At 40.7% G+C, this 13,659-nt stretch overlaps 1 protein-coding gene across 21 annotated transcripts in view; it reads right to left on the bottom strand.

The window, feature by feature from the left end:
• LOC117473305 (ankyrin-3-like) overlaps window positions 1-13,659 on the bottom strand; it is a 152,207-nt gene that overhangs the window by 93,445 nt on the left and 45,103 nt on the right. For 19 of the 21 annotated variants that reach the window (XM_034118846.1, XM_034118825.1, XM_034118824.1 and 16 more), the window contains exon 1: window positions 9,381-9,512. The exons of the other annotated variants lie outside the window; for them this stretch is intronic. In XM_034118846.1, coding sequence (XP_033974737.1) covers window positions 9,381-9,497 — 117 coding nt within the window. In that variant the 5' untranslated portion in view covers window positions 9,498-9,512. Of the gene's footprint in view, window positions 1-9,380; window positions 9,513-13,659 lie in introns of those variants that run through there. 21 annotated transcript variants of the gene reach the window in all.

Here is a 13,659-nt window from a genome sequence, read left to right as displayed (position 1 = left end):
TGTACTTTTTAGAGCAGTGTTTCACAAAAGGTAATTACAAAATCACGTTACTCAAAATGTGTTTTTCTCTAAGCTTTCGGGACAGTAACGGGCCGTCTCCACGGCAGCGTTAAAAAAATCTTGGAGGTGGGCGTATCTGAAGCTTGGGGATTTTTTTGCGATCAACCAATCACATGAATCTCCCGCCCGCGACATACGAAGCCAAAAAGCCCAAAGTAAACTGGATATAAACTCCCCAAAACAGGCGAAAACATACCACTGTCTCTGCCACCTCCCTCCATGCCTGGCTCCTCCGGTTTATATCCCGGTAGGTCTGGTCATAAAGCACCGGGTGATTGATTCGCTACCGCTAATTTCTCCTCCATTTTTTGGAATATGAGGAAATGATCTGCGGTATGTCTCTCCCAGCATACACGCCGTTTGATTGGCTAGAGCTTGAACTGTCAGATTTGCGTACACGGGATTTGATTGGCTGACGCTTCCTCCTCAGCTTCAAAAGTTGAACATTGTTCAACTTTGGATCTTGAAAATCCTGAGAATCTCCGCTCGCCTGCCCACAATGCATTTCGGCGAAAGCGAAAAAAAGTGACGTCACCCCATTCAAAGTGAATGGGCAGAAGCGTTTCAAGATTTTTTAACGCTGCCGTGGAGACGGCCCGTAACACAAGTAAGGTCCTGGCTATTTTTTTATAATATGAGTAATATGGTTATTTTTTTCAAAACAGACAATGTTATCTTTCCTAAAAGTGTAATGCAAGATTCTACATACTGTATACATGTACAGAAATGATGGAAAGAAATCAAGTAAGAATTTAATTGGATTGAAAATGATATTTCATCAAACAAACACAGCAGGATTACCGTTTGTCAGTCTATTACAGGGTCTATTTTAAACACAATTTATGACCCAAAAAAGCCATCTTTTTGTTTTTTACTTGGATGACATTAATCGCTATAAAACTGCTACGTACGACTTTGCACACAAATAAAGAAGAAGGAGATGTATTCAATAGGCTGTGCTTAACACTAATCTGGCTGTAGAAAGGGAAAAGACAGTGGTGTGTTCAGTGAAATGAAAGATGTGTTTAATCTGCGGGTGTGTGGGTATGTGTGTGTGTATGAATAAATGGGAATGGCCCAGTTCTTGGTGCCGATCTTCCACTTTAGTGAGAGAAAAGAGAGCTGCAGGGAGGCAGAGGAAAGGAGGATAAAAGGCCTCGCTAACAACATCCTCATCTTCTCTGTCTCTCTGCGTGCCAACTCTCCCATTTCCTCTCTTTTTCTGCCACTTCATCAATCGCTCTCTTCCATCTCTCTTTATTTTAATTTGATTTCATCCTCCTCTCTCATCCCTATCTATTTTTTGCAGAATGTTGGGGATGCATGTGTTACCTCTCTCCCCCCTCAACAACCCCCTCCTTGTCCTGCCCCGTCCACCAATCACGACGCTTGGAAGGCTCTGCACCAATCATGTGCCCCCCCCCCCCCCCCGTGAACATTAGGATTTGATGCCGCGAGGGTGGCATAAAAACATGAGTGCCTTCCTATCCAACACCGCTTTTCCAATCTCCCCTCTTCAAATCTCTCCTCCTCTAACCCTCTGCTTTTCTTTCTGAATTCATCTCAGCTCTCTCTTCTCTCTTCAGCAGCTGTCTACCCTCCTCTGCTCCGTAATGGAGTCATTCTATAATTCATAACGCTCTCTCCTCAGTTAGGTCACTCCTTTTCAACTTAGTCATCTTTGCCGAGTGCTGTCAGATTGTCAGTGTCGGTATCTGGTGCGATACGGCTCTTGTTTGGATGCGTTACATGTGTTCATGGCTGATTTTGTCCTCGGTTATTTTAAAGGAGCCTGTATTATTTTAACTTTTAGGCTCATATTTGTATTGTATGCCTTTACTGAGACAGGTGTACATGCTTTAATGTTCAAAAAGGTCTTTATTTGTCTCCTTCTGCCTGTGCTGCAGCACCTCTTTTCACCCTCTGTCTGAAACCAGAGCCCAGTCTGCTGTGATTGGTTAGCTTGCCGGCTCTGTTGTGATTGGTCAACTGCTTAGAGACGTCTAAGCTTTGGTATTTTATCCTTTGCAGACCATTTACATGCACAAAAACCTATATTACTCACTACAGGAAAGGGAAAACCCCAAATAGCATAATAGAGCCCCTTTAAAGCATTATTTGTTAAAAAAGTTCTGAAATATACCAAATAATGTTAACCAACAAATGAAAGATCTAAATGGTTTATTCACAGTGACCACAAATCAAGCGCTCACTGATCAGTAACTTCAAATATTTCTTGATATATATTTTTTCCTGATCTTTGTAATTATAGACTCAGATCACCCCAATACATTGCCTCAAATGTCATATGTTGAACACAATTTAAAAATTATCTGAACCCTATGTCCCCACCAAAAAGTGACGCCCTTGCTTGTTCTGTTTTAAAAGGTATCTTGAAATGAACTCATTACGCGTTCTTCTGATGACAGAAATAAGTTTCCTCAGCTTGTCACTGTGTGATGAGTGTTTCAGCTCCATTTCTGTAAGTGGCAACAACAACTGCCACAATGGAGAGGATGTAGGAGAGGGTTTCATATTGACAAGTCGCTGATGACTTTCTTTTATAGGACTTTTATCGAGTCAGTTCTCACATTTGCTTTCATCTGTCAACATGCTCTTCTCGACGTCGAACAGAACGACGTGGTGGTAAACGTCTGCAGCTATATCACTGTTACTGTGACATTTATTTCTTTGTGATTTCATATTTCTACACACAATTGGTATTACTGCTGCACAACCATTGACCTTTTGCAGGTAAAGTGATTGATTGAATGTTAGATGAGTGGAGTAGAAGCAGGAGGCATTCAAGCTCAACCTTATTTCCATCATCAACTAATCTGCTGATTATTTTCTCTAGCAATCAATCAGTTGGGTACTGAAATGGAAGAACCGTGAACCTGCTGAGAAAAAAACAAGGATCTTAAGCATGCTTTCTTGAAGCATTCATTTGAACAATGAAGTGATCATCACAATATTTGCAGATCAATTTCCCCTCTATTAATCAACTTAACATTTCAGCTGTAAATATAGTACAGCATCAATGCTAAAGCTAACCTGCTTAATCAATGCATTTATTGTATTACATCGCATAACAAAAAGAACATTATATTATGACTTTGTACTGTACTGTTTGAGGCAGTGTTGCATAAAAGGTTATATGGACACAATAGGCTGTACATTTCAAGGACGACCCCTTTTAATCACAATAAAAGTAGACTGAATTCTTTCTTGTAACAATATATATATTGTTATCGGGAAATAATAAATATGATGTTTGTTAAAAGTGCCATTCAACCTTCTACGTGCTACAAAATATAAATGTATGAATTGATAGGAATAAATACAAACAATAAGTATAAGGAGTGAATATTTAAATGGAGACGTGGTGGCGTATAGGGGACAAAGAGATGTGGAGCAGCAAGAACAAATGGCTTTCACATATGAATCTTAGCTTAAATAAGTGTCAAGGGATTAAAGTCGTACAATGCCTGGTCACAAGGGACCTGTGTGTGTGTGTGTGTGTGTGTGTGTGTGTGTGTATGTGTGTGTGTGTGTGTGTGTGTGTGTGTGTGTGTGTGTGTGTGTGTGTGCGTGCGTGCGTCCCCCCCAGTCCCAGAAGCAGAAGTGTGGCAGAACAATAAAGCCTTCTGCCAGCTGACAGAGATGCAGGGGGGGGGGGCATTGAGAGAGAGAAAGAGAGATGGGGGGGGTGGCAGAGTGGAGGCTTTAGATAAAATAAAGAAGCAGCCAGAATCGAGTCCATCTTAAAGATACACCACAGAAGAAGCAGCATTTCCATCCTCCCCTCGCTCCAATATAGCGGACATCTAAGTCATCCCTGTATGAGATTTTTGACTTCCTACGAAGTGTTGACGCAGTTCAAATCTTCAAAATGGATAATCTAATCTTCTTTTTAACAACTACATATTTTTCTCATTTGGTTGAAATTGCTTTTTCCTCAAGTTTAAAGCCCCCCCCCCCCGAGCGCTCTGTGAATCTGTAGGAAGACAGAGTGCAGCTGAGGCTGATGGGAAATGTCATTACATTTGGTCATATGGGATCAATTAAAATGATGTGTATGGCAAACTATCCAATAGTTTTGCATCTGGAGGCTTTTTCCTAGACTTTAAGGCCATCCCCTTCTTCCTTTAATTAATCTGCATTATTGAACTTAAACTCATTTGTATTTTATATACATAAATACAAATGTTATTAGGAGTTTGCGTCTATGTGTATGGACGTGTGAGTTATTTTAGAAAAAGGACACAGAAGAGGTGAGGGAAAGCCGCCATCGATTGCTCCAGAGTCTGAGTCACACCATCACTTAAAGCATGATATCGAAAATGAGAAAAGAAGAAATCTGGAGGAAGGGAAACAATGCCAACAATTCTGACTGAGTGTTTGCATTACACTTCTCTGCCTTGAAGACCATTTGGTTACACACGCTGACTTGGTTCTGTTGCCAATTTTGACTCCCCACTGACGGGAATATTACCCTCCTCTACTCCCTTATGAAAGGTCAGCACACAGATGGCTTTTTGCACAAATATCAATATTGGTGTGAGAGTTTTCAAAATGAATAATGCTTAAATTCAGCAGATGCCCGAAACACTGAATATTAAAGACTGACATTTGCTGTTTTATCTCACAGACAGTCTACCGATAGAGTACAAGCGAGTTAGTGCACCAGCTAATCAATCTGAAAAGCAGGACAGACTGCAGTGCTACAGGAGATGTAGGAAAGGATACAGCAGAGCTTGCAGTTCAATAGTCAGCTAAATGTTTGTTTGAAGCATGCAGCTAATAGCTCTAATGGTAGCTGCTGCTGCTCCATTTGTCTCAGTAGCCTTAATGTAAGGACTTTGTTTCTCAGTTTCCAGTAATAACCATAACACAAACCAATTGAATGCATTTGTAATCAATACAAAAGGTTTTAGTTATGATATTACATGTAGTGTGTTTATCATTTAAAAAGGTATACATGGGCAGGGGGCAAGAAGGTCTAAATGAAGGCAAATAAGCCCATTTAAGTCCTAGTATTATAGAGAAATAGCTACAGCATGCAACTTAAGAACACAACTGCTAACAAACTAACTAACTATTTACAAACAACTTTTTATTAGGGGACTTTAGTCATTTGTTTCCCTGCACAGCCTGTACAGCCGGTAGACATGCTAGCAGATTAACTCGCTAGCTATGCTAGCTAGGTTGACCAAAAGCTCACATGACCCCCCACATTTGTTTTTATGTACAGTATGGGTTAAACTAACAGGATCAATTGTGTGAATATGACAACTGTATACGTATTGTAAGATTTAATATTGTTACTTTTTTAAAGCAAGTCAGGCCAAGCTGTTTGCAAATGCCTTAAGTATTTAGGCTAAGCTATGCTAACATATCCTGGCTCTCGTATCTTTTGGAAAAAGTAAAACAAATCTATATTTCCCAGATTTGTTTAGGACACAAAGAGGGAGTAGGACAGAGAGAGCTGAGAGATAAAGGGAGAGTCTAGCGTATTATCTGTTCAATCATTGTCTGAGAGGGAGACAAAAAGCCAAGACACAGTATAATAGGCAGAGTGAGTTGAGCTAAGGCAATACTAAGAAAGGTATTGAGGTGACGTGATCCGAGGATGGAGAGGATATTTTTTGCACTGTGATGCCAAGAATTGTCCCCTGGCAGACAGCGTTATAGATTTACCTTGAGTGAGCCCAGGATAGCTGATACCCTGCCTAAAACATTACGCTACAAACTGAGAAACTGCTGATGTCACCCAATGCACACTATAGTACAGCAACACGTTTCCTTCACCTGTTGCCTTAGAAACCGTAAATCTGTTATCACACCGGCTCAAACTCAGCCTCAAGGTCAAACCTCCCTCTTCCATTCTCTTACAGTAGCATTCAAGCTATTCAGATTCCTCAATGTAAGAATTTAAAAAGAGTGCAGCCTTGAATTCCTCTCAGTGTTTGATGAAGCAACACAGTCTCACGGCATTTCGTGTTATAGTCACGAAATTAATCTATTGATTCGTGTTCACCAACACGATTTTCGCATTTTTTTCGTGTCACACAGAACGATTTTAAAAGCAATGTAAATAATAACAAATTAGAAGGAAAAAGAGACATATATTCTGAGACAGAACGATTTTAGAAGTAATGTATTTCTATTGGTAGTATGTTTCGTGCCTGCACCAAATAATAACAAATTAGAAGGAAAAAAAGATTTAAAAAAATACAGATTTCAGTATTCTGAGGCTCTGAGCCCCATTTATTTTCCTCGCGGACGGCAAAAAAACTCAGACATTATACTATTTAAAATAAAAGGGTTAGGGTTAGGCTTAGGGTAAGATATTGAGTAAGAACATGTTTTTATGAACCACACAGCTTCCGGTCGTCCAAGACCCGACTGGACAAAAAGACGTGGTGCAGGCACGAAACATACTACCAATAGAAATACATTGAATACATTTCAAAAAAATTGAAAATCGTGTTGGTGAACACGATTTTCAATAGATTAAATTAATTTCGTGACTATAACACGAAATGCCGTGAGACTGGGTTGGATGAAGGCACGTCATTATGCAGCATATCTATTACACAACCCACATGCTCAGGAGGATCAATGCATTCAAATCGATGCCTGTGTCAGAGCTCGGGTCTAATGTAATTTACAAGATTGGTAGAAACCATGCCAAAACAGGAATGGGATTAATTACAAATCCATTATCGTTTCCTTGTCCCTAAAGAAAATACTTCTTCGACAGTCACTTATATAATATCTAAACAACACTTAAAAACTGGTAAAGGGGAGACTGTCCTCACCACAGAAACAACACAACTGTAAATTGTTTGTTAAAATGTACCTGACAAGGGCATATTATAATCTTAATCTCTATGCAGCAATGGCAAGATGACATTATTATAATGCTGGTTGAGAGAACCAAGTTTTGGAAAGCCATCAACAAGAAAAATGCATGTAAAAAGTGGAAGTAGTCACCACAACGTCAACAATGGGTTTGTGGTCTAAGGTTTTGAAGCCTTGATATTTGCACTTTTGCCATCGCTATCTTGGTTTTTTGGAACCAGAAGTGACAGAAAAAAGGGTGGAGCAAAGTTTTTAGGCGAGAAAATTGCTCAAATGTTCTCGCCTAAAGAAAATGAGAAAATGGTTCAACTTCTTAAACAAAAGCTGGGACAACACCCAAACTGGACAACAGTGTTTGGGGACCTGTCAATCACAAGGGAACCAGGCAAAAAAAGCTAACGATTGTCCGTTTGACTCTAAATGGGACCATCACTTACAAAAAATACTGAATTGAAGACTGGCAGTCAAGATCATAGATCTATTAGTAAATTGTTTGCGGAGGTAATACATTACTAGACTTACAAGAGTCATAATTACTACAAATGTGTCACTTGAACATAAACATGTTGTTTTATAGCATTTGTTGAGTAAGCATTATGCTTGCTTTAACGTTAGCCTCAGTAGCTGTTGTAACAGATGTTACACATTCATATGCCAATTACATTACTTGTCAAACGCCCACACCAAAGTATCTAGGATTTACACCAATGATATTAAGGAACCTGATCAAGTGAATGAGGCAAACTGTAAACTCTGGGTGTGACGCAGCGTTGGGTGGAAACCTGCATCCCCCTAGAAATAGCTCTACCGGAGAGGCTGATCAGATAGCCAAGGATAGTAATCAAAGTATTCACTCTGAACATCATCAACATCTTTTCTTATAAGATGTTTGATGTAGAGGGTTACACTTGTTTAATGTATTACGTTTTTTAAGCAGTGGTACATTTTATGAAAAAAAAATGTAATTCTCTTCCGGCTTCTCCAGCACTTAACTAGTACCACACAATCCTCTTAACTTGCTACCACGAGAAGTGACCTCTAAGCTCTATAAGTCTATATCAATGTTGACCTTGATGCAAATGAGGTCACTGGTATTGACTGTTTGTGACAGGTGGCTAACCCCAGACTATTGATAGCCTGGGGTTAGTCAGTATTCACACACACAAACGCACACACACACAAATGTCAGCATGTACACACTCAAGCAAACATAACTTATTTTAACCACAGGCTGAATTACAGTAAGTCAAATACACACACATACACACACATACACACACACACACACACACACACACACACACACACACACACACACACACACACACACACACACACACACACCACACACACACACACACACACACACACACACACACACACACACACACACACACACACACACACACACACACACACACACACACAGGTCAACAAAGTTATTGAAACACTTAACATCAACTTCACTGAACTGTTTTGTCAAATTAAGCTGCATTGAGAAATAATATTGATTTCAAGTGTGACCTATTGATCATCTTATGCATGTTTGTGTGTGTCTTAACTTTGTCCTTGCACAATGACGCATGTGCACTCACACACACACACACAGATACACAAAAATAACTCACACCTATCCGCAGGGCGTGACTGTTGCCGCTTATTGGTATTTGTGCATATTCACACACGTTTTGCTTTAAAATATCCTGAAAACACACTTTATCAGATGAAGGGGAGATTATGCAGGGGAGGTGGGATTTTAAAGTGTTGACATAAGGAAAAATGTTCTCATACAAGAAAGTTAACATGGAGATGGAGTGGGGTGACTGAGGACAAGACTCACACACACACGCACACACACACACACACACACACACACACACACACACACACACACACACACACACACACACACACACACACACACACACACACAAACAAGCGTCCTATCAAAGAGAGGTAAACCTGAACATATACGGAGGTTCTATTACAAAACAAAAAGTGTGTCAGAGTGATTAATGGATGCTTTACTATTTTTAGATTTAAAAAAAAAACAACTAAAGACAACAATGATGTGAATCCAATGGAAACATTTTAGAACTCATCAGGGAACGGTCTCTTTCACATAATAGCAACACCGCTGCCTAAAATACCAATCTGCCATCCATAGCTTAATCGTGTTATCTTTTTCTTTTCTTCCCTGTCTGTGCGCTCTTCTCATCCATCTTTCTCTGTCTTTTTCACCCTCCCACCCCACCTCCCAGAATTCCCCTCTTATCACACTGGGTGTGTATGTGCATGAATGTGTGTGTGTGTGTGTGAAGAGGCTGCATCATGACAAAAGAGAGTCCACCAGACCGACGCGTCTCAAGCCTTTCTCTCTCTCCCCTGTGGCAGCTCTCATTCCTCCATTTCTTTCCTGTTTTCCCCAATCCCTCCTTCTCCTCTTTCTCTACCTTTTTCTTCAGCTCCCGGGAACGCTTCCTCGCTGCCTTCTTCTTCTCTTTCTCATCCTCCACAGCGTTGATGTTCTCATCCGCCTTTTTCTTCAGCTGCGAGGCGGCATGCGCCATGCTGCTCCAGTCCAATTAATCCTCACAGGTGGAAGGAGGGATGAATGGATGGATGGAGCGTGGACCCAAAGTCTCCTCTTTAGCCTTTTCTTCCCAGCTCCTGATTATCTTTTTGTTCCTCCTGTTCCTCGGCTGTGCTTTTGTCAGGGAAGGAACCCTCACAGGTGTGTGAGAGGGAAGGCTTTCCCTCTTCTCGTTTACAAGATTCCCCTCTTTCTTTTGTTCTGTTCTTCCCTCAGCAGCTATCCACTCTGCTCAGACGCAAAAGTCCAGTTCAGGGCAGGGCACAGACAGCACTCCTCAATCTCCAGCGCTGTGAAGGCTTCCACTTCTCAGCGCTCAAAGTGCAAAACAAGTGCAAATGATAGCAAATACAAAACAACTATTTATTGATATGGTCCACAGCAAGTTGAGATGGTCCCTTTTGATTAAGAATAACGTATATAAAAACAGTTACAGGTAGAGCTCCAGGGTTGGAGGTCCAAGAAGGGGCTCAATATCCAGCCCCTATTCCAGCAGAGTGCTCTGTGTGATGGGTAAATAGACTGGTCCTGCTGCCTGTTCCACTGGTTCCCACAGCCCGCTGCCTGCACCTGAGCCCTGAGCCATCCTCTATGTACACGCTCTGTCGGCAACGTCTCGCCGGGACATGTGAACAGGAGGGGAATGACGGTGGAAAGGAGGTTGAGAAAGGAGGAGAAGGTGGGGGCGGATGAGGAGGAGGAGGGGTGAGAAAGGAGGAGGCAGAGAGAGGTAGAGAGAGCCAGCTGGGACAGCAGAGAAAAAGGAGGGAGTAGGGATGGATGAATACCTCTGCTTGGCACCAGCTGGCTTTGGCTGGGAGATACAGAAAGAGAAAGGGAGGATGATACTTCACACAGGGTGCTTAAAAAATACACACACACACACACACACACACACACACACACACACACACACACACACACACACACACCACACACACACACACACACAACACACACACACACACACACACACACACACACACACACACACACACACACACACACACACACACACCACACACACACACACACACACACACACACACACACACACACACACACACACACACACACACACACACACACACACACACACACACACACACACACACACACACACACACACACACACACACACACACACACAGGGGGAGTCCAGCATAATACGTGTGGAGAGTGCAGTAAGTGTGCTGCCATGATGCTCTTGTTATAAAACTTCTATTGCTCAGCCTCTTCCCGGCTTGATCACAAGTGTTCTTCTCAAAACAAGAGCTGATGAGGAATTCATCTCTCACAGATCTATATGTGTCATAAGAGTTTTATATTTTTTTTAAACTGTCTGAAGTGTGTATTGTAAAATGATACAGCCATTAATAACAATCAATAATCAGCATAGAGATCTGAAGCCTAATCATTAACTGGTAATAGTGAAATAAACCCAGAAATATTTTCTACATATATTGGCTTTACATTATATATGCTTTGTGTAAAATCTGCAAAGTTTATGTTGCACCATCATTAGGTCCAATTGTTTCCATTTCTTTATTGCCATCTTTATATCCTGTAAATTATATAATTGTAATGTATAAACTCCATTTTGCTGTTACATTGCCATGAGACACACGTATTTTTAAATGAACTGGATTAAAGTGAGCATTGCCTTGCTTTAAGGAGGCAAATTACTATTGACGGCTACAGTTTGTAAAACGGCTGATTGATTAAAAACAGTCGCAGTTAGTTAACTGGATGCACGGTGCAGGAAGCAACATATCTAGTGAATATGTAAATAGTTTAATTGAAAATGATTTGGGAAAACCTAAAACATAAAGAATGTTGTTACATGCAGGCTGCTGTGCACTTATGGATACATTATTAAGATTCTGATGCATTATTCATAATAAACCGATATACTCTGATATGCTACAATCATACCTTAAGGGGATGACATTATAATGTCTCTGCAATTAGCTACCTCAGGGGGGAGCCCCAGCCCTAAATTAATGAGAAGCTAAATAAAAGTCCAAAGTGTTGCCTAAGGTGACAAAAAACCCATTTAAATATAACAAAGCATCATGAAATAATATCAGCGAACAATTTTAAATGGCAAGATGTTCTTAGAAGATCATTACATTTTTCCTCGATGTAATTTACAGCTTTCAGTCTGTGTGTGCTTATCAATGCATCGCTGCATGTTTTTAATGTCTCATTGTGTGTGTGTGTGTGTGTGTGTGTGTGTGTGTGTGTGTGTGTGTGTGTGTGTGTGTGTGTGTGTGTGTGTGTGTGTGTGTGTGTGTGTGTGTGTGTGTGTGTGTGTGTGTGTGTGTGTTGGTATGAGCTCATGTCGGTAGACTGCAGCCTTTGCATATTAACAACAACGGAGAGGGGATGGGAAATGTGACAGTACAGCAGGCTTGCTATTGGCTGTTTGGGATGTGAGAGGGCTGTAATTGGCTACCTGGAAAGGGAGGTCCCACCCTCAACCTCACAATAACAAAGAGAAGAGGAGAGGATGTCTCAAAACAACAAGCGTTTGATAGTAATTACATCTAGTATTATGGTATTTAAACGGGTAAATATGGTAAGAAGAGCCTTCTGTTGGGCTTGGAGACGATTCATCACAGGAATAATATCACGGATGTGTGTGTAACCATGAAGCGTAACTGCCAAGCTGCTATACAGCGTGTGGCCCAGATATTTCCCTCTGGGTGTGAGCCAAACAGTGAGTGAACATTTGGACATGACATTAACTGCAGTATGTAGTGTAAACAACACTCTACATGTAATTGACCTGTACATGATCACCATGTTATTAACTCCTGTAAATAACACTCAAGCTAATCGCCCAAAAGATAATAGATGTATTACAATAAGTATAATCCGTTTCTAAGGTCAGTCGGTCCAACATTTTGTTCTCGACTGAAATATCTTGACAAGTCTTGGATGGATCCACAAGAAATGTTTTAGAGAGATTCATAGTCCCCAGAGCATGAACCCTTCTGACCTAATCCCCTGATTTCCCCTTTAGTGCCACCATGAGGTGGACCTTTGTGATTTTGTCTCAGCAACAACTATTAGATATATTTCCATGACACATTCATGTCACTGTAAGGATGAATTGTAATATCTTTGGTGATTTATTAACGTTTACAGTTTAAATTGTCCAATACTTTTGACCTGCAATCATTGAAAATCCCTTTCAGCACCAGGTTTATTTTGTGTTTATTGCAAATTATCTAAAGTTTGCAAGATAGTTGACGTGGTAAACATGCTACACATTAGCATCTTAGCATGTCAATATTAGCAATAAGCTCAAAGCACTGCTGTGTAATACGCAAGCATGACTGTAGACCTATTGTGAAATTAATGTGTTTGTTTCTGAAAGTGAGGTCATAACAAATATTGTTATGCTAGTGTTAGAGAAACAAACGATTCCCAATTATAATACTTAAGGTAAAGGAATACACGATACTACAACAGCCAAGTAACTAGAATGATAAGCTGGTTTAAGAGCAGCAGGTCAGATATTTAACTAAACCTGACAGATGCTGTTATCTGTATACAAATAAGAAGATGTATCATGATGTCAACATGGTTGCCTAAAGTTGACATTATCTTCCCTGACGTGTGCTCACTGTTTTGTGACAGGCGCTCACACAGCCTTTCAACACAAAGTGAAATGTTGGCCTGAAGCTAATCGCAGGCCAAACTCCAGTCACTGCACCATAATAAGTCATCAGTCAGTGAAAGGCTTCAGACAGGATTTATTGGACTAATCCTTTATTATCTCCATCTGTAAGAGGAGCTTATGATGTGGATGTACTATCCTTTAAAGGCTCTCTGTCTGTCCTGAAACTGGGATTAACAGCAGGTGATTCCTCTGTACATGGATCAGAAATTATAAACGAGCCCGACAAAAGATGATTATGTTTAAAAGGTTGAAGACTTTGGCTTGCTGTCTCTGGTGGTGTCTTTCCAGCCATACTTGACTGTCTCTTTCCCTCGCAGTGTCTCTGTTCAAAGGAAACAGCATCCTCAGGAGTAATGTCAGGCTCCAGATGTGGGTCAGCAGCAAAGATGCCAGTGTTGCTATATTTCTTTTTTTTTATTATCCGCTGCCTTCCTGTTCCCTTTTTTCT

Source organism: Trematomus bernacchii, unplaced genomic scaffold, assembly GCF_902827165.1.
Source record: "Trematomus bernacchii unplaced genomic scaffold, fTreBer1.1, whole genome shotgun sequence".
NCBI lineage: Eukaryota > Metazoa > Chordata > Actinopteri > Perciformes > Nototheniidae > Trematomus > Trematomus bernacchii.
Note: the sequence above shows the minus strand (reverse complement) of the source record. Positions and strands in the feature narration are given on the sequence as shown.